This window comes from Gymnogyps californianus, chromosome 4, assembly GCF_018139145.2.
Source record: "Gymnogyps californianus isolate 813 chromosome 4, ASM1813914v2, whole genome shotgun sequence".
NCBI classification, from domain to species: Eukaryota; Metazoa; Chordata; class Aves; order Accipitriformes; family Cathartidae; genus Gymnogyps; species Gymnogyps californianus.
Window position 1 is genome coordinate 29,511,153 of NC_059474.1, and position 20,534 is coordinate 29,531,686.

At 39.1% G+C, this 20,534-nt stretch overlaps 2 protein-coding genes across 3 annotated transcripts in view; both read right to left on the reverse strand.

Moving 5' to 3' along the window:
• Positions 1-2,716, reverse strand: part of NFXL1 (nuclear transcription factor, X-box binding like 1) — a 48,776-nt gene extending 46,060 nt beyond the window's left edge. Inside the window, exons 1-3 of one of the 2 annotated variants that reach the window (XM_050896206.1) lie at positions 2,557-2,716; positions 985-1,155; positions 523-632 (exon numbers count right to left, since the gene is read on the reverse strand). In XM_050896206.1, the coding sequence (XP_050752163.1) occupies positions 523-632; positions 985-1,155; positions 2,557-2,716 (441 nt within the window). Of the gene's footprint in view, positions 1-522; positions 633-984; positions 1,156-2,547 lie in introns of both variants that reach the window. The other variant, XM_050896207.1, reaches the window with a different exon arrangement.
• Positions 2,717-5,976: 3,260 nt separating this feature from the next.
• On the reverse strand, positions 5,977-10,597 carry CNGA1 (cyclic nucleotide gated channel subunit alpha 1). The gene is given in 7 exon segments (XM_050896450.1): positions 5,977-7,394; positions 8,238-8,344; positions 8,493-8,600; positions 9,499-9,600; positions 9,706-9,731; positions 10,116-10,182; positions 10,470-10,597. Coding segments are annotated over 7 exon segments (1,956 nt in total).
• Between the last annotated feature and the right edge of the window lie 9,937 nt (positions 10,598-20,534).

Here is a 20,534-nt window from a genome sequence, read left to right on the forward strand (position 1 = left end):
AAGATTTGTCCTGAAATCTCTCCCATGAAAAATATACCTATATGAAATAAGACAATCTTCTCAGACATGCCACCCTTCTCTTTCCCCTGATCAGCATTTGTAGTAGCAAAGTTTATCTTAGCTCCCTTGCTATAAATCTAACAATATTTCCTAACTTCCTAGTATTTCTTGCTTTGGTGATTGCTACAACATAGTTCCAAGGCTTATTGAATACATCACTGCAAGCACTGGCCTTCCTGCACTTCTTTTTTTCATCTGCTACTCTCTAAAATTTAAAAATAACTATTTACATTACAATAACAAACTTATGTCAAAAAATACATATTCTGATTACAAGCTATGTATATATAAGCACTTATTTCCTCTGGTGTTTGAAAAATCCAAAGATGCCGAATGTTGCATTTAGTACCCTCTCATTTTAAAACTATCAATCCCAAGAATTACCCTAGTAATATAATTAAACACAAGTTATTCAGACAGTTATATTTGCTTTATTCTGAAAGACTACTGTAAAATACTTACAGCTTGGTTCCTTTTAACTGAAGCAATGCAGATCAGACATGTCATAGCCCCTGACTGAAAAGCTTCATTCATGTACTGTCTTGTACGTTCCAGTTCACTTGCATCTCCATCTTTAATGTATAAAGATTTTTAAAGCAATCAGTAATGTTTGATCTATTCTGTACATGTTGAGACTGCTGCAAAAGTTTTTTTTTTTTCTCTGAAGAGAGGCCAGTCATATATTATTACACAACCACATTATTAGAAGTACTTAAGACAGTTTCAAAACTATACCATTGATTCTGCATAAAAAGGCAAGAAGTACTACCAGCATGCATTGCTGGGAACAAATATTTTTAATACAAGATATCAGAAGAAAGTGTTTTCCCTCCAATTATGGAAAAACTATAATATACAGACAATACTACAACCTTGTTTATGCTTTCATACTGAAATAAAAGTCAACAAATGAAAAAAATTTACCAGTTTGGCTGGTGTAAATGGTAAATGTTTTGGCCAAAATCTTTCCTTGTTTTACTTCAGCATTTTCATCATCATCTTCAGACGAGGAGCTAAATTGGTCTTCAACTAGCTTTTTTGCTGCAGCCTGATTAGCCTTCTTAATTTCATCAAATTTCCTCTGTGAAGATAATTCTATTGAGAACAGATTAATGATGATTAATACCATGACAGTTAATCGTAACACCACATGCAGTTCTACTTACTTTCAACTGTCCTTTTCTTTAAAGAGCTTGCTGATTTTATGTTTTTAAGGGCAGCATGTCGCTACATTTTCAATGCCACACAAGAAGATATAAATTGCATTTTCTTCTTATCTGCGCATTATCCATAAAATTCAGAGCAGAAATTATTATCTGTCAATTACTGGTGACAAATCCAACCAAAAATACTAGAATATATACATCTACAATGCAACTTTACTAAAACAATATTTAAAAAAACCAAACACACGCACACCCCACACACAAACACAACATTCATAGCATGAGGAAGAAAAAAAAAAACAAAAATCAGGCAATTCTTGACAAGAATAATTGTTATAATTTGCTGATACCCTACAGGTACCTCTCCCAGCATCTGGTATTTTTTAAATTACGACTTTTATTAAACTCCCTCCATCCAACAAGTCTTTATTGCAATAGTGGGTTCATGCTGTTTCTACAGCTGGCAACATTAAAAGTGACAGGGTGTTTTAACATAAGCTTTTAAAAAAAGTTATTGCATGTGAAATAGAGGAAGATTCTCACATGGACAAAAAAAATTATATAACTTAATCGAGTTCATAATAAACCAAAGTGCCTTTAAGATAACATACCACGGAGATATAAAAGTCTTCAACAGATCACAAGTCTTAAAGTACCTCCTAGTTTTCCACAGCAGACTATTGCACACAATATATTTCCTGGGGTTTGGTCAAGTTTAGTTTTAAGGCTTTCCTTAAGAAACTATGCTGCCACTTAAAAGAGCTCAGTATTTGGCGAAATACCTGCGAAGTACTTCATGAGTATTAACTTGCACTCACAGCAACCCCGTGCATTGGAAAGCCCGCACCTTCCCAGACCGGGGCAATGTGGCACACTCACCGGAGTACCTAATGTTTGTCCCTAGCGGGCAGCACTCTCCTGACTATTTCTAACCGTACTGAAAAACAGCTGCTTCATCCATTACTTGAGAGTTACTCTTCTGCTCGAAGGGCACCGACTGTGCACCCTGGGCAGGACACAGCCCCCGAGCCCCCGGCCACTGCCCGAGGCCTCCGCGTTTCCCCCCAGAAGGTACCTGCCGGCAGGAGACGGCACATGGCGAAACATCGGCTCGCTACCGCCGAGCCGAGCCGCGACGGGAGCGGAGCCGGGGCCCGCCGGCCCCACGAGCCCGCCCCCCTTCCCCAGAACGCCGGCGAAAGCCCCGACCTGGGCATTTGCAGGGGCTCCCCAAGGCCCCGCTGGGCTCCGGGCCACAGCCGGCCCTCCAGCCCGGGAGCCCCCAGCGCCCGGCCGGGCCGGGGTAGCGGGGGGAGGACACGACACTCACCGCTGGCCCTCTCGCCGCAGGTCTCCGCGGCCGAAACGCAGGCACCGCCACGGGCCTTCGGGGCCGGGGGCCGGGCAGCCACCCCAGCGCGGGCGGCGACCCCGTCCCCGGGCCTGGCGCGGCCCCGGCCCCGGCCGCCCTGGCGCCAAGGCGCCTCCATTCCTCCCCCGCCAGCGACCGAAGGACGCCGGAGGGAGACCGACCCCTCCTCACACCTCCAGCTGAAGCCGCCCCGAGGCGAGCTCTCCCCCCCGGCCCGGCCCGGCCCGGCCCGGCCCGGCCCCTCCGTCCGGAAGCGGCGGTGGAGGAGGCAGGCACACCGGTGAGCTCCCGCGGCAGCGCGACTACAGCTCCCAGCGCTCCCCGCGTGGGCGGGGCGGAAGTGGCGGCTGGGGGACTCCAACACCCAGCAGGCACCGGGGCGCCACGCGGCCGCCCGGCCGGGGCTTGATGTCCTCTGTGGAGAGGGTCCGCGGTGGCCGCGGGAAGACCGTTCCGCGCTTGATAATCACAAAAATGTTTGCCAATACCCAGGCTGGCGTCTTTTTATTACTTAATGCTTGAATTTCTTTTTGCCTGCTGCTCGGGCTGCAGAAGCAATGGCTTCAGCTGTCTTTCACGGAGTCACAGAACCATTTAGGTTGGAAAAGATCGTTAAGATCATCGAGTCCAACTGTTAACCTAACACTACCAAGTCCACCACTAAACCACGTCCCTAAGTGCCACATCTACACATCTTTTAAATACCTCCAGGGGTGGTGACTCCACCACTTCCCTGGGCAGCCTGTTCCAGTGCTTGACAACCCTTTCGGTGAAGAAATTTTTCCTACTATCCAACCTAAACCTCTCCTGGTGCAACTTGAGGCCATTTCCTCTTCTCCTATCGCTTGTTACTTGGGAAAAGAGACCGACACCCACCTCACTACAACCTCCTTTCAGGTAGTTGTAGAGAGCGATGAGGTCTCCCCTCAGCCTCCTTTTCTCCAGAATAAATTTCTGGCAGCCGTTTCTGCAGCGTGTGGCTCTTGCGTGCGTTTTCTTCACAGCTCCTTTTCAGAGTATGAGAGTTAAAAATCGGCCACGAAGCGTGTTTAGAAACTTTACTGAAGTATATCCAGAAGGTTTTACTGCACAGAAATACATATTGAGGAACCTGTGTGCCTCCTGAAAAGTTCTGACAAAGAAGTGCGACTTGAAATAGTTCTGATTTTATTGACATCTCCTTACAGCACTTATGTTCTGTCCCGTGCCAGGAGGAAATTCTGCATTTAGCGGGCTTTTTTCAGCAAATACGTGCTTATAAAAGTTAAATAATACATGATTTCCAATAATAAAGTGTCTGAAGATAGTAAGTAAACTACTGGAAGTCAATTCTTGTTTTCTGTTTTATTTTGAAGTGTTTTAAATCACAGAATTTTCATTTTCAAGAAAGAGGTAGCTAGCGACTACAACTTATGACGTAGACTGAAGGTTCAATAAAAAAAATGTGAACAGTAGGTCTCTGCCTTTATTAACTGAAACTCATTATCGTATCACACATTTCTCTAATACAAAGTCTTAAACTCTTCAACAAAGGAGAAATGTGCTTCCTAAGTGCCTAGTGAAATACGACACAGCCCTATAGGATGCTGCTGCCATACAGATTGCAAATTATATTCAAGACCTGAAATGGAAGAATGCTGATTGCCAAGTCCAACATTCACAATATAGTTAAATGCCAGAATAACACTTGTTCTTGTGTGCACGGATAGAGTCTTTAATGAAATGATGCCATATTCTTTCCCCTCACCAGCACATTATGCCATTTGTCATTCAAAGCAGAGGATCAACAGTGAATGAACAGCCGTTTCATATTTATATTTATCCTTGTTGTTCCATATATATCCTATGCATTAATTACTTCCTAACATTTAATCCTTGCAGTGAAATCACAAGTTATTTATAGATCTCTGGCATTCTGGAAACCTATCAACATTACAAAAAATAAAACAACCAGAAATGAATGCACTTTACAAAAGATCCAATTTATAATATCTCCATCATATTAAGGAGAAGAATTAAAGTATAGAGATATTATCAAGTGATAGTAACATTTACATATGTATTTTTTAAGAGTGGCAGTCCAATTGCCCAGGATAATCAAATTGCCCTAAATACAGAATTAGCCATTCTCTCCTTGCAGTCCCTTTCTTCACTCCCTATCATCAAACTTTTCCAATGTTAAGTGGCTATGATCAAAGTCTACTGAAAATACCCAGCTGAGACCACTACTAATAAAAACAATTTTTGCCAATGGAAAAAGACATAAATTAGGGAAAAAATCCAAGGAGGTAATGCTTCTTAAAGCAGTTGAAAACATATCTGACATATGAAACAGTAGATTTTACTATCTTAGTAGTAGTTATGAACAGAAGAAAGAAATACCCTATCCATGAAAAAAATAACCTATTTAGTCGTTGTATTCTTTCTCCAACAGCAGCTACAGAAGACGCTGTAGGGAGAGTTTGGCCTCTTTCTGTCGTGTCTGCCCCTTGCACTCTGCCAGTATCCATAACTGTTACATTAGGGACAGAAAAATTTTTAAGCACAGATCTTAAAAACTTGACAGTCCATGTTCAGCAGCCATATGATTACATGGAGCAGAACAATCTTCAATATTATATATTTGTTATTATTGTGGCAAGAACAGCTAGATTTTGAGCCATCCATATTTGTCATACCAATGCTTGCAAAAAGTTGTATTTTCTCCCCTCTTTATTCCAGCCTTTGCATGTAATATCCCAAAAAAAGGACCATTTAAAACTGCCCATTTACATTCCAAGAAATCAGCCAAGGTGGACCCAATGAAGTAATAATATTTTCCAAATCTTACAGCCTTCAGTACTCGCATCTGCATTGTAGATATACCTAATTCTTTATATAATATCCCATACTTAATTAATCTTATGTTAATCAATAGATATTAAAATGTGTTTGTTTATACACAAATTTAATATCATGGTTCATGCCTATATTGACTTCAAATAATATAATTGTTACCAAACCTTTCCTTCTTTCCATAAGTAGACACGAAGAAATTATTTTAAAATAGTCAGCAAAACTTTCAATATTTGCCAGTATATGACTGTACATGGATTGAATGCATTTGCTGTAAAGCGGTGTTACATAAAGAGTACCTAACGCATTAGCAGATAATACCACCTGTTTGTGGGAGAGCAAGGTGTTATCTTCATCCTCATTCTCGATTCTTCTTTTTCTTCCTGAAACCTGCTGAATATGTGCTGCTTGTAGGAAATTAGTGACATTACCTCAACAAATAATTTTTCATAATTAATAGTCAGGTCCTACAAAGATTAGAAATGAATGTATTCAGCCCCATGCAGGATTTGACCTTAAGTCTTATTGGCAACCTCCAGTGTATTATTCCGCTTTTGACACTCCAGGTTTATCTGTGGATGGATCTGCTTCTTCTAAGTCTGCAAATTCTTGCTCTATAACTGGCTTCAATATTTTCTCGATTTGTGTAAGTCTTTTTTTCAGTTTCTGTTGTGCAGCTTCATACTCAGCCAACAACCTGGCAAACTTTGTTTGTAATCTGTCCATTGCTCTTTCCATGTAGGTGACCTTCTCTTCCAGATCTTTAGGATCACTTCCTAAATTTGCAACTTCAATGTCCAGCAGCCCATCCTTCATTAGGATTTGCTTGCCTTTTTCTTCCAGCATAGCCTTTGCATCTGGATACTCTGTTAAAGCCTCCATGAGATCATCTTTAGATAGACAAAACAAGTCTGAGTATCCAATACTTCTAATATTGGCTGTTCTTCGATTGCCAGCTTTGCTACCTTTGATATTAAGAATGCTGATTTCTCCAAAATAGCTGCCATCACTTAGGACCACAAATTGGGTAATTCCATCATCAGCGACTACTGCCAGCTTGCCTTCTTTGATAATGTACATCTCTCGTCCAATGTCTCCTTTTCTGCAAATATAATCTCCAGGACTGTATACTTGCGGCTGGAGTTTCAAAACCAGTTCAACCAACAAACCAGCTTCACAGTCTGCAAAAATCCGAACTTTTTTTAGCGTTTCCAGGTGAACATTGATTGCAATCTCTGCTCTTAGTTTATCTGGCAGATACTTCAGGACTTCCCTTTCATCCACAGCCTTTTTGTTTGTCCACAGGTAGTCAAACCACTTTATAACTCTTTTTTCCATGTCTTTACTCACATTCCGAAAGTGCATATACTGCTTGATAGCATCAATCCTTGCTTGAAACTCGGCCCTGGCAGCATTCATGTTGGAGATCATAGAGCCCACATTACCAACAATGGTAGCAAAAATCAATACTCCAACCAAGAAGTCAATGACCACGAAGAAATACTCAGAATCTCTTACAGGAGGGGGTGTTTCACCGATAGTAGTCAGGGTCAGTGTTGACCAGTAGAGACTGTAGACATACTTTCTAGTCAGACGGGCAAATTCAGGATCGGAGGTGTTGGGATAGACCCATGTGTCAGCCCCAAATCCAATGGCTTTCGAGATCGAGTAGTACACACAGGCGTTCCAGTGAATAATAATCACAATGTACATGACAAGGTTAGAGATCCTGAAGATATTTGGGTAGTTTGTCCTTGTTTCTGTGCGCTGGAAGAATTCAAACATCCGAGCTACTCTGAGTAGTCTGTTTATTCTTAATTCTGGGTAATTCAGTCCTAACTTAAAGTATAAGAGATCAGTTGGTATGATTGACAGAAAATCTAATTTGAATTGAAAAGATGTCTTATATTTCTCTTGAAGCTTTTCTTCTTCTTTCACGAGAAGACCTTGCTCCAGGTAACCTAAAATCAAATTGTAAATAATAAAAAAATGTTACGACTTCAACTGTGTGGTGTTTAATATCAATCCAAATCTACTTGGAAAAATATTTTGGGTGCAAATTCCAGATGATACATAACTTCTCTTACTTTTTAATATGCAATTTCTTGTTTCCAAATATTCAACTTAGTGCTATATGGTTCAGCTTGAGCTAAACTATACAGCTTTGAAAATCAAACATTACTAGCTCTGATTCTTTCCCTCCGCTTTTCCACTATGGTGAACATCTGAAAAAAACCCTGAACCCCCCCCAAAACTCCACAGGCTATAGGAAGGGTGGTTAATGAGGGAAAGTATTTGAACTTGGGAATTTCAGTTCCATATTGAGTGTATCATCTACTCAATAGCTCTGGATGTAGGATAAGATTTTAAAAGAAACAGCTGCAGCTGAAGTTAATTGGATGTCATTCTTGCTCAATGGTCTTGAAAATCAAGCAAATACTTGAATCTCCTTAAATACAAAATCCAGATTTAGGTGCTAATTTTTCAGAACCCTTGGTCCTCACTTGGCTGCATTGCATGTTTATTTTGTCTTGTTGAGTCAGCTGCAGGCAGAACAGCTTGTATCTAGCTTACCTCATGCCTAGCTTACCTCAGGCTTTATGTATTCTTTGAGTAATACATCAGAGTTTCTCCTATTTTTACAGCTCACAGACTACAGTCTTTCAGAGATCTATCTCAATGTCTTTTTCACTATTGCACCTCATCAAGGGTACCCAGATAATAAGAGTAGTAGTATTCTGAATATTTTAAACCACCTGACACAAATACATGAAAAGGAATAATTAATCATTGAGTATACTTACCTGTTCTTGTCCGTACAAACATGTCAGCAACATAAATGGCATCAGAAATGTAATCAATAATAAACCATACCGCTAAGTAGTCATGCTGAAGCTCATCAAAACAGGCTCTGAATAGGAAAAGACAAATGTAAATTACCATGAAATGAAAATTAAATACTTGCATGAAATCAGTGATGAATAAAATAATTTTTTTATCTACTTAGGGATATTACGATTTGCCAGAAGTTTTATATAGTCATTAAAAGAGTACATCACCTAGCAATAATCATGGTCCAGTTGTACATGACAGGCATTGTGATGCAAAACAACCAGTTGTAATACGTATTTCCTGCTGGATCAATAATGAAAATATCTTTCTTCTTCCTAAGTGATAGGCAGGGAAAAAAAGGAGATTTAATGAGAGACTTAAAATACACATAACAATTTTTAAGGAATGAAGCATTCCAGAAATTGTTATTGTAAAATAAGTGGTCTTTATTAAAGTTAAGCTTCCTTGCTTGAATGCATGGAGAACATGAAGCCGCTTGGTAGGTGTGACTTGGGACGCAAATTCTAGAATCTAAATTTTGCTGAGAAAAATCAGCTTGGCAGTCCCACTTCAGTTTATAGTGGCACATGTAATTTCAACCTTTTTAAATTAATTTGTTTCCTACCCAATTAACCGTCTTGTCTGATAATGGATTTGATCATCTTTCAAAAAATAAAATGATCATGTGGCTACTAATGTTTAAATAAGTGAATTAAATCATGTCTTTCTCACTGGGAGAAGGCTAGCTCTGAGAAAGATGAAACATTGGCATAGTTTACATAAAGAAACCAAAGAACGTGAAATCGTACAACACAAGTTCCTACTACACTATTTTAAGTTTCTCTTCCTTGGCCAGAAAATTATGAATTTACCAAGCAAAAGGTAAAGCAAGAACTTTTAGATTATGAAAGAGTTTACTTGCTTGTAGGTGCCCTTATGTGCAGAAGAGGTTGCTTTACACTGGCACATCTTTTGCTGCAGGGTGTTATCCAAAAAATATTGGATAATCAGAATCCAAAGGAGATTTTTCTTGATTAATTTTTTCAGATCAATTCCATGCATGCATATTTCTGTTGTCCACATATGAAGTTAAATCAAAACAACAGCAGTCTGTACACTCATTCAGTAGAGTATAAGCATCTTGTTTACAGGATGTCCATGAATGGATTCAGTTTTACATCAAAAGCAATTCTATTAGACTAACATAGCAAGACCTAAATGAAAAATACTTACTCTTCTTTATTTTCTTTCTTCTTGGACTTATCTTTATTTTTGTTTTTCTCCTTTTTTTCCTTGTTCTTTTGTGTTTCTCCATCCTTTTTTTTTTCTGACTTGCTAAGAAATAGAGTTACATTTTCAGTTGTTACAGACTAAATTAAAACATATTTGGAAAGAAATTAAATGTCTTAGAAATAGTAGTATTATTACTCTTTGTCTTACCTCTTCTTTTCTTTTTTCTTTTTCTTCTCCTCTCTAAGGAAAAGAAAAATATGATAGGCTCATGGGATGCACGTAGGCCTTGCTTCCACATTTATTTATTAGAATAATCTGAATTCAGTAAGGATAACATTATACTTAGGTGTTTGGCCTTCAAAAACTGTTTTGCTTATTGTATTCACATAGAACTACCTTTATTTTAAATTAATAGATATAATACCAATAACTTTAGTATTGAGAATGACTATCATAATTGATGTGCATGAAGTTAACATGTATGTGATGTCTCTTTTGGGATTCCTTGAATGACGTAACTGTTTATAAAGAAATTATTACATATATATAATTCTTCTTCATTGCTGCTTAAACAACCAGTATTGCAGTACTCTCATTTAATGAAATGGCAAAGATACTTACTCGTCTTTATTACTATTGTTGTTAATATTGTAGCATGCAAGTGCACTGGGTAGATACTGTTGCCTGGGGAACAGCAAAACAACACAGTTATATGATATCTGCTGAAATATAAAAAAACATTTAATCTAAATTGTCATGGACTGTTTCTCACCATTTTAATCATGGCCTAAGTTATCTAAGAAAATTGAAAGAGCACAGATTTTAATCTCGTAAATACTTACAGTAAGCAAGATTTCACAATCTTAAAAACTTAATTTATTAATAGAGGGTGAAGAAAATTAGATGATGGCAAGTATCTGTGCTTAGTTAATCCTAAACAAATTATTGAAGAAAAAAAGCCAAACAGACACAAAATGGTAAATTTGGCATACCTGTTTTCCCCTTTGTACATCGGTCCAGGGTCCTCACTGATGTCTTGCACTACCACACTGGGAACAATTGTATGGGAGTGATGGGTCTCAATTACTCCTACCTTCATGGTCAAGTTTGTCTTACCTTGGGTAATTGAAGAAGACTGATTTAAAAAAGAATCAAGTCATTTCACAACTAGCAGAAGTAAGAAGCAATTTTTTTTTCTAAAGATGAATCCTTTATATCCTTGCTTCCCCCCAAACCAACAACAGTATTTTCAGTTTCCTCTCTCCCATGACATTCCCACCAGACAAGAAAGGGCACTGTGGGTGCCTCAGTGTGCTGAATGACCAGGCAACTGCTGCTAAAGAGAATGTTCAACACATCTTTCTCTTAGAGGAAGCATTAATTTAGGTCTTTCTCCTGAGCCTAATCACATATTTTGAAAATATTTAGATGTTGTGTTTGAAACTTCTACCACTGTTTCATTTGGTTTTGAACCAAAGGCTCAAAACTTATTGTATCAAGATGGATAAACAGATTCATGCACAGGTGACATCCTGAAAACCAGACTAGGAAGCATCCACTGGTTGTGTGTCCAAAGAAATCTCAGTATGTCTGATACCTGAGAGTTATATTCTGTTGAAAGCAAAGAGTAGGTTCAGTAACTAGGAAGTTAAGACTGATGTAGTAGACTCTCCTTACTCATATAGCAGGTAGTATATAAACACCTAAATAGAAATGTTAGTGGCTGTTCATGTCTGTTTTGTCCATCTCATTATTAAGAAACTGAAAACATTGTAGAGTACGTAACTAATATAGCGCATTCTAGTGCACAAGCTTTCCAGCGCTGGCGTAATTAACTTCTGCTCTCCCTTTTTGCCACTATTCTTACAATTTTGTCAGTTATATCTTGGCATCAATGAGACTGGCAACTCATTGGGCATGAATTGTGTCTACAAGTGTGATCTGCTCTTAGCAGGGCCATTTAGATAGGACTATAAACCAGATGCTATCCACTGCAGTAACAATATCCCTGTGCGTGTGAAATCAGAGTATAGAAATGTCTGTAAGCCACAAACTGACAAATGAGCGGCTGTACCACTGATAAATGAAGTCAAATGCCATAGAATGAATCAATCTTAAAGAAAGTACTTCTGTCCTGGAGTCAAGCACACTGCAAAAGAGAAGCAGGATGATACAGCTGCCACGTTACTGCCAGATTTACCTGACTTTCCTTATTAGCCAATGAAACTAAAAATATTCCTATACAGGAAATAGGAGAGGAGACCCATGTTTCCAGCAGTCATCAAACATGAATGACACACAGTGCAAAAAATAATACAGCAATATACAACATTCTACAAAACAGAAAGATGAAGATTGAATATTAAGGTGTGTTCTTCCACGAATAGTCCTAAATGTAGTCCAACATTGCTGGTCAGTCTTGAAATGCTTAAGAGCAAGGATCAGGTCTAAGATGTCACATAAAAAGATTGTAAGTTTCTAAGACATAGTAAACATTAGGTTAGATTCACCAGGAGCCTAAAAGCTGTAACAGGGTTTCCACTGACTTACTCCAAGGATAAATTGTGTTTGAAAGTGTGGAGATTGAAAGTACGCCAGGTTAAATTAAGCAGCTTTATGTCTGCTTGCAGGTGCTCTGAAAGCTCTGCTAATGCTGGCACACGAAATTCCATCCTGATTTAACCTATATCCTCCACAAAGCCACACTGGAGTCCACACAGCACACAAATAATGGTGCAAAATAAAGCTGTGTCCAACCACTTCGAATCACTTGACACCAGACAAATGCAAATGTATTCATCTCAAGAGAAATCATTCCTCCAACAGAGTGGGCTCTAAATCAGTCAGTTCACATTAGGACTCCCAGTACCAGCATTTCTACATAGGAACTCATTTTTCCTGTTTATTTTTGCTCTTTGAGTCTTCTTTAGTTTCAAGAGCAAAAAAAACCCCATCTTTAACTTTGTGCTATCGAGACATACTGATTTGCAGATATACTAGAGGTTAAAGATGATGATAAGTGTGGTGAAATAGGACATGTAGAAAAATCTGCACCCATCCAGAGTAGTTAGCCTGGATTTTGGGCAAAAATCTGTATCCTGTTCATTCCCCTGTTCTTCAGGTAAAGAGGATTTTCTGTGTATTTTTGCAAATAAACAGATTCCCCTGGCTCCATTAGTATCTATTGTGGCGTGCTCTGTGTTCTGCCAAAGGAGCTCTGGCAGCGGTGTGTAGGACTTGCTGGGAAAGAGGAGTTGCCGTTTGGGACAGGACTGAAGATTCCATTTTACTGAGGCACTGGAAGCATTAAGTGGGCATTAAGTATGCCTCAAAATCATCTGCACGTGGAAACTGGAAGTATTTACTACCCTGTAGCCTCAAAATACTAAATCTGAATGTTGGGCTCAGGTGACTGCTACACCAGGTTGTTTCCTTTGTCATTTAGTCAGGATGTATAGTGCAAGAATATCTTCAAATTCCATTAGTCTCAAAGCAAATTGTGGGGAATTTTGAAATTCTTGAGTCTAAGACACAGAAATACTAATGCAGCATGTGCCCAGTGCAAGTTGAACAGACAGATCAATTGCTCCTGGTTTGGGGACTGTAGTTACCTCGATACAGCATTTGTGTGACAAAACCCTGATATTGAGAATAGTAGAAAATGTTCCATTAAACTCAGTGTGTCCAGAACTCACCTTAATGCATTTTTTAATTGTATTATAGAGGTTTTTCAAACAATATTTCAGATGGTTTTTACAAAATTGTATCACTACCATGTTTCCTATTCTGTAGTCATACATACTTTTCTTAAACTGATACGTTGTCACAAATTGTTACACTGCTGTTATTTTAATAGTCCAATGCTCATTTTCACATTATCGTATTTAGGTAGTAAGTTTGAAAGGTAATACAGATAAATGCTTTAGAGGTATTCTAGATTTTTACCATATTGTTGTTACTGTATCATCACAAACAGTTTGCTTTTACTATCTGGGATTTTTAAATGCGACTACTATTATAAACAACTGAGTTTTCAAACATTATGACCTAAAAACTAATTACATTAATTACTATACATCAAAATCTTTAGGGCTGCAAGAAAATGAAGGCAGTATTATTCTTTTACAGAATTGTAGTGAATGGAAGATCAGCTTCTATCTCTTTTGCTCTTTTATTTTACCTATTTCTCTACTTTCTTACTGGGCCACCATATTCACTTCTCTAGTCATTATTTTTGGAGAGAAAATGCTTCGAGTAAGGATATCCTGGAACAGAATTTGTCGTCATATAAAGATCTACTTTTTTTCTTTAAAAAAGGCAGCAAAAAATCTTCATTAACATTAAAATCTGCAGTGTGTTACCACAAAATCTCTCTTTTCTAAGACGTAAAAAGAGTCCTTAGCAGTTCTGCAATAAGCAGTTTCATCAGTGTGCATGCTTACCTTGGGAATGTAATCTGCTGCTTCTAATAGCGATTTCAGTCCTTTAAATCAGCAACGTTTCCTTACTACATAAGCAGACCCACCATGAAAAGCTAAATATGATCAACATTTCATACATAAATCCCTTAGTGATCGATTTCTCAACCAGCCAGTCCCATGTGCAGTTCTCTGAATTATTCCCAGGGAATGACATGGATATTAGAGGAGGATTTCCTTGACCTAGTGATGGATTTTGAGATTTAGAGAGAGATGAAAGTGACAGTGGCAGTCACTATTATCCCTCACCTGAGCAGAAGCTTACTAGCCCTATCAACACGCACAAGAAGAGACAAATATTGGAGCATACTCTGTCTTGAAACTAAAAAAAATATTATTGTAAATTCAGTATTGTTTGCTGGCCTGTATTCTTAATATTGCAGATGCTGTTGCTGTTACTGTAGTAACAGGTCTTTACTAGAATAGATAAAACACCATAAATGGAAATTTTATTTTAATGTGTTTATCATATTGCTGAGTAATAGGAAATACCATTTTAAACTACTGAAAGTTCTTAACTAATCTAACGTAACTTTTACATTCCTATTTTGATGCTTTAAAAAGCCCATGAATTGTGAATATATAATTAGTGGAAAATGCCATGATGATGAAGTTTTAAGACACTGAACTAATCTTCAAGTTTGGTATGGATTATGACTTTGCAAAATGGTTTGTAAAGTAGCTGCAGTCCTCCTCCATCAGAAATGTGCAAGGGTTCATCTGTAGTGGCCACATAATCAAGAAAGCCCCAAGAGCATCCTAGTATACTTTGAAAGAGAAGATGTTGAGGTATTTGCATACCTCAGCTTTCTCGTTTCATTGCTGGGTTCCAAGAGAATGAGGAAAATTAAGTTCTTAGGAGTTTGGGTGATTGATTTTTTAATCTGGCATGTTTTACATGGCCCATTTTGGAAAAAAGAAAAAAAAAAGGCATTGCTAAGCATGAAATCCAGTGCAGAAAATCTTTCAAGCAGCAAAAAGAGTGAATGTTCAAATTTGAAATGGTATCTGGGTCACAACTGAGACATAGTTAAGTTACTGAATTACTTTTTAACTTTGCTTCACGACAAGCAGAATCCAGGAAAGCAGTCCAGCCCCTGGGACCCCAGGACTAAGACACATTTGTTTCCTTAACCAAGAGCAGGAGGAAGCAATGCCACTGGCATTCGTATGAACCAACTGAAGTCTTGCAGCCCAGGTGACTGAGTGGTCATTCATAAGTGCATTGACACATTGTAGATTTAATCACAAACCCAGAATGATGCTCAATATCACAGGTCAGCCTCCTGACCAGAGAAACAAATTAGACACATCTGCTGCTACGACTTTCCAACCCTGAAGACAGTCAGTCTGTTTTCTAGGAAACAGTGTACACATTTGAAATTTAAAGAATAAAAAATTTTAAATAAAACAGTAATGGGCAACAAGGAAATGCATAACATTATGCCCAGTAGAAGCCAGATATACAAATCTACAGTAAGGTATCCAACATAACAAATGGACAAAGAAGGGAATAATCTTCTAAGTTCTGGCACATGTTTCACTGTTGTTTTTGACGGGCTGAAATACAACTCCTATCCTAAAATCATAGATGCGAAAGGAATCTCGGAAGGTCACTGCATCCAGCTAATATTGAATCAGGATCAGTTTTACCTCTGTCATTCTCATGGGTTTTTGCCTGGTTTGCAGTCTGAAAGATCTCAGTGTTCAATGCTGAGCCATGATTTTGTGAATATGTGGTGGCACTGAGTGTCTGGGACATATGCCTTGTTGTGTGTCACATGAACATCAAACTAATTGTGAACTCCTGCATTTGGTGCATACCTGTGTCCATAAGTTTTAGATGACCTACCAAGCCAGGCAAGTCTATGTTGTATCTCTCAAGCCAGTATGAACTACAAAGGAGATACACCTTTTTACTCTGGTGGAGAACAGACAGTTTCCTTGTAAAATAAGCAGTCCTGTAAAGCAACTCTAACTTATTTTTTCTTATGTCTGTTCTACCGTGGAGTTTTTCAAAGAAGTTCTCAAACAGAGGAAGATGAGTCCTACTGGGCCAGACCAGTTCCTTGTCTGACAGTGGCCAGGACCTCACTTACGTGCAAAGAGGTTTGCAGGACAAGTTCTGGGTGAGCTCAACACAGTGATCTCAATTCTGCCCTCCTTTAAAAGCCAATTACATAGTTGTCATTGACTTCACTGACAATTACATTAGTTTAGCATCAATATTTTTTCACGGATATTTTTCCTGTCGTTCCGTATTCCAGTGAAGTAACCTTGACTGATGGGAGAATGACCGCACTAATGGATTATTGTTTTAGTAGGCCAACTTTAATCTATTTTTGTATCTTGCTTTGTCATAATCTGTAATTCTTCTCAATCCTATTAAAGTTACCTCTAGATTCAGACACCCATAACCAAAACACTAGATACATTATACATACATATTTATTTATAAATAAGCAGGTTTTAATGGCACAACATTGCCTTTCAGCTTACTGTGTTGTAGCTGTGTAGACAGATGGGTGTTTGGATTGGGACCACAGTTTTGGCAGGCTTATTTTCTGCAAATACTATTCTGTCTTTTCTAGTGCTGATGCGATTTCAGCAATGAATGTCATGTTGGAAGTGCTGTAGCTGAGAAGGCTCCAGGGCTTCTGGCTTCTTTAACAGCCTTTTGTGTAGACTGGTGTTACAGGGAATTCAGTGTCATGAAGCACAATCAGCCCCAAAGAGGCTGGGGACTGGAAAACCATCAGTGCAAACAGTATCTCCACCAGTAGGTGGTACTGTATTTTTACTTAAGCGTTAAATGGGTGCTTGATGGAGAGGGAAGAAGTAGAAGCAATTTAAGATCTGTGTTGGTGTGTTAGATTCCCATATGCAGATAAGGATGGAATCAGAAAGCACTGCACAGACTGCCAGCCTTCTGTGGACATGAGTGCTATCAGGCACCCAGTACAGCACCGCACAGCGTGCTAAAAGACTATGTCAAAGCCTTTTGCTAGCATCTTCCAGGTCCAGACCCTAGTTTTTGCATGACTACCCTGAGCAGGGATTAGCACCTCTGAAATGTCCATGGGCACGACAAGCGCTGTGTCTGGCCATGCCCAGCAGTTATTTGTGTGCCCTGAGCTGAACCTGCAATGAGGCTAACCTTGTGCCACCCAGGTTGGGGTGGCTTGAGATGTCTCTTCTCCTCCCAACCTGGAACCTGCAAGGAAAAGAGGGACTGGCCCACCAGAAAACTCTCTGGAAAAAAACAGAACTTCATTCAATAATGTCATTGGGATAAAGAATAAGTGTGGTGACCCTGCAGGAGTGCCAGTACCTCTGAACAGTCAGTTAGGATTTCTGTTTAGCAGAATTTTATTTCAAGCTGAAATAACATAGGAAATCTGGGTTGGTTGCACAGAATAGCGATGCTAAAATGTTTACACATACAAAGGTGATTCAACTGAGATTAATTCTAATTAAAAGAAAATCATCAATATATGATGTTGTCACTGATAAGAGTGGTAGAAAACACACTTTAGTTAAAATAGGTTTGATATATCTAGCCTTGCTTGTCTTTCATTCATTGTAGTAAAGTAGGAGTTAAGGTGGCACTATCTGGGCGTTTTTAAGGCAACATGTGTAGGATTAGTCTCTTCACAGCAAGTACAGCAATCTAATCATATTGAACTGCAATCTAAAGGCACCATTTTTTGTCTCAGTTGAAGTTAATTCCTTTACGTGTTGCTCCTGCAGGTCTACACTGAATCACCAGTATTTGGGGCAGGTGGAGTTCCCATGGTCAGAGCTCCACTCTCAAATCTAGCTCAGTGATTTTTGTGTGGCTGCATGCCAGGACAGGTAATAAACCTGTCTGTAGCTGCCGTATTGAACGGAGCTCATGTTTGGACCCTGCCGGATAGCAGCGACTGCAGGCGGAGAAGAGTGATGCCGAACAGGGAAGCTAAGCAATGATGACAGGACTTCAAAATGGCATAGGGAGCTTTCCTAAATAATAATAAAAAACCCCATAGATCTTGCTTCACGTCTGCACCTGGACTAGGTGCACAGTGAACAGTTTTTCTCACTGTGGTGAAACCCATTGTCATCATCTTCAGTATTTACAATAATATAATTAAATACTGCATAATAACACATATAAGGAACTCCATCTGTATGTGTATGAGAAAAAAAATCCTCAACAAAATTAAAGAATTTATGACAAAGCCAAGAAGTCACACAAACTTTGTTTAATTAAGTCATTCATGGCTAACACAGAGGCAAGATGGGTTTTATTACGGCACAAAAATGCCATTTCCAATGACTATTTTATTTATAAATGTAAAAGTATAAAGTTGGCTAGCTATTCAGTGCTTCCATTTTTATTGAACACCAAAAATTGAAGTCAGTGCTTGCTTAACAGTCAGTTTCAGCAAATCTTTCATTCATTGCATAAGTAACAGAATTTTAACATAACTTCTGTCTTGCATTTTCCATACATTTAATGGAAAAAATCAGTACAATAACCCAGAAAGGTATAGCAGGGTTTCATAACATCCTTACTTCTCTTTTGGAGAAATGGGAACTGCCACAAAATTGCTTTAAGTGTTAGTATATGCATATTGTTACTTCATACACAAAAAGGCTGATCTGTGCTTAGCCATAGCTGGCATAGCTCCACTGAAGTAAGTGGAGCTGTGCTGATTTGCATTAGCTGATGATCCAGGCCTTGCTCTAAATCAGTCATAGGTGCCGTTTTGAATGGTAAACTAGCATCTTTTTCCTCTTTATGTCAGAAGATAATATTGTATATCAAGACTTTATTTTCTTTCCTGTTTGACCTTTACATGTCATCCGAAATAAAGAAAAATGTATCAATATTGATAAATAACTTTTATGTAGTTTCTTTATTCTTGGCATTGTCTCAAAGTTCTTTGAAACGAGTTGAGTATGCAAAGTACTAATCATCAATGAAGTATACACACATGAAGTATACCCACTCCATTCTGTAATTATATTATAGATTGCACGTTCTTTACATCTGTCCATCGACTTGGATTGTTAGCTACAAGTTTTTTGTGACTTCATATTTTTTCTCAGAAAAAAAGAGTTTCATAGTGTTTTTGCAGTTTATTGCAGATTTAAAAACATGAAGCATGAGCTATATAAAGATTTTCAACCAAGAAACAAGTAAGTGTATAGAATCATTTAGGTTGGAAAAGACTCTTAAGATCATCAAGTCCAACCATAAACCTGACACTACCAAATCCACCACTAAACCATGTCCCTAAGCACCACGTCTACACGTCTTTTAAATACCTCCAGGGGTGGTGACTCCACCACTTCCCTGGGCAGCCTGTTCCAATGCTTGACAATCCTTTCAGTGAAGAAATTTTTCCTAATAGCCAATCTAAACCTCCCCTGGTGCAACTTGAGGCCATTTCCTCTTGTCCTATTGCTTGTTACTTGGGAAAAGAGACCGACACCCACCTCGCTACAACCTCCTTTCAGGTAGTTGTAGAGAGCAATAAGGTCTCCCCTGAGCCTCCTTTTCTCCAGGCTAAACAACCCCAGTTCCCTCAGCTGCTCCTCATAAGACTTGTTCTCTAGACCCTTCACCAGCTTTGTTGCCCTTCTTTGGACACGCTCCAGCACCTCAATGTCTTTCTTGTAGTGAGGGGCCCAAAACCGAACACAATATTTGAGGTGCAGCCTCACCAGTGCCGAGTACAGGGGGACGATCCCTTCCCTAGTCCTGCTGGTCAGATCATTTCTGATACAAGCCAGGATGCTGTTGGCCTTCTTGGCCACCTGGGCACATGGCCGGCTCATATTCAGCCAGCTGTCAACCAATCTGTATCTCAGATTAAGTATTTTATTCATTAATGAAAAAGACTTTGATGTCCATGGTCTGCTGAAGGAGTTGGCCTGTAGAGGCAGATCTGCAGAAGTGTTAACCACATTGTTTCTCAGTATTCTTGTTCTGGGTACCGCACCGCAGTGAAGCCCTGACCAGCCAGTCAACAAGAGCTGTGCCAGGGGAAGAGGTGGTCTTTGGCAGCTCGCCCTCTCCCACCCTCTCCACTGCTTCAGCAGGCCCTTGTGAATGTTACCACCTCCCTTCTCTGCAGATCTGCTGAGTTGCTTGCAAGATTGACACTTCATGTGCTTCAGTCAAATTGCAGGAAGCTGGAAAAATTGACACATTTTGACATAAACAGGGGTGTGAACATGCAAAGTTGACAGATGTGAGGGGGCACAGAATAAAAATAGAAGTGGGGAGCAGACTGCAGACGTGTATCTGTCCATATGCATGGTTTTATCCTATGGGCATGCTTATGTTGTACAAGAAGATGGAATTTTGCTCCCAAATTTTCAGATTGTGCTTTAAGATTTTAATTTAACTGTTCTAAATACTATTTAAAATTATTGCTCTTTTGTAGCAGTAACCTGTGTTTTAGAAACATTAAAGCAGAGAAGTCAAACTCTTTTTATAAGGCAGGCCACCTTCCATAGAAGTTCTTATGATGTAGACATTGTAAAGATAAAGTGGATAGGTAATTA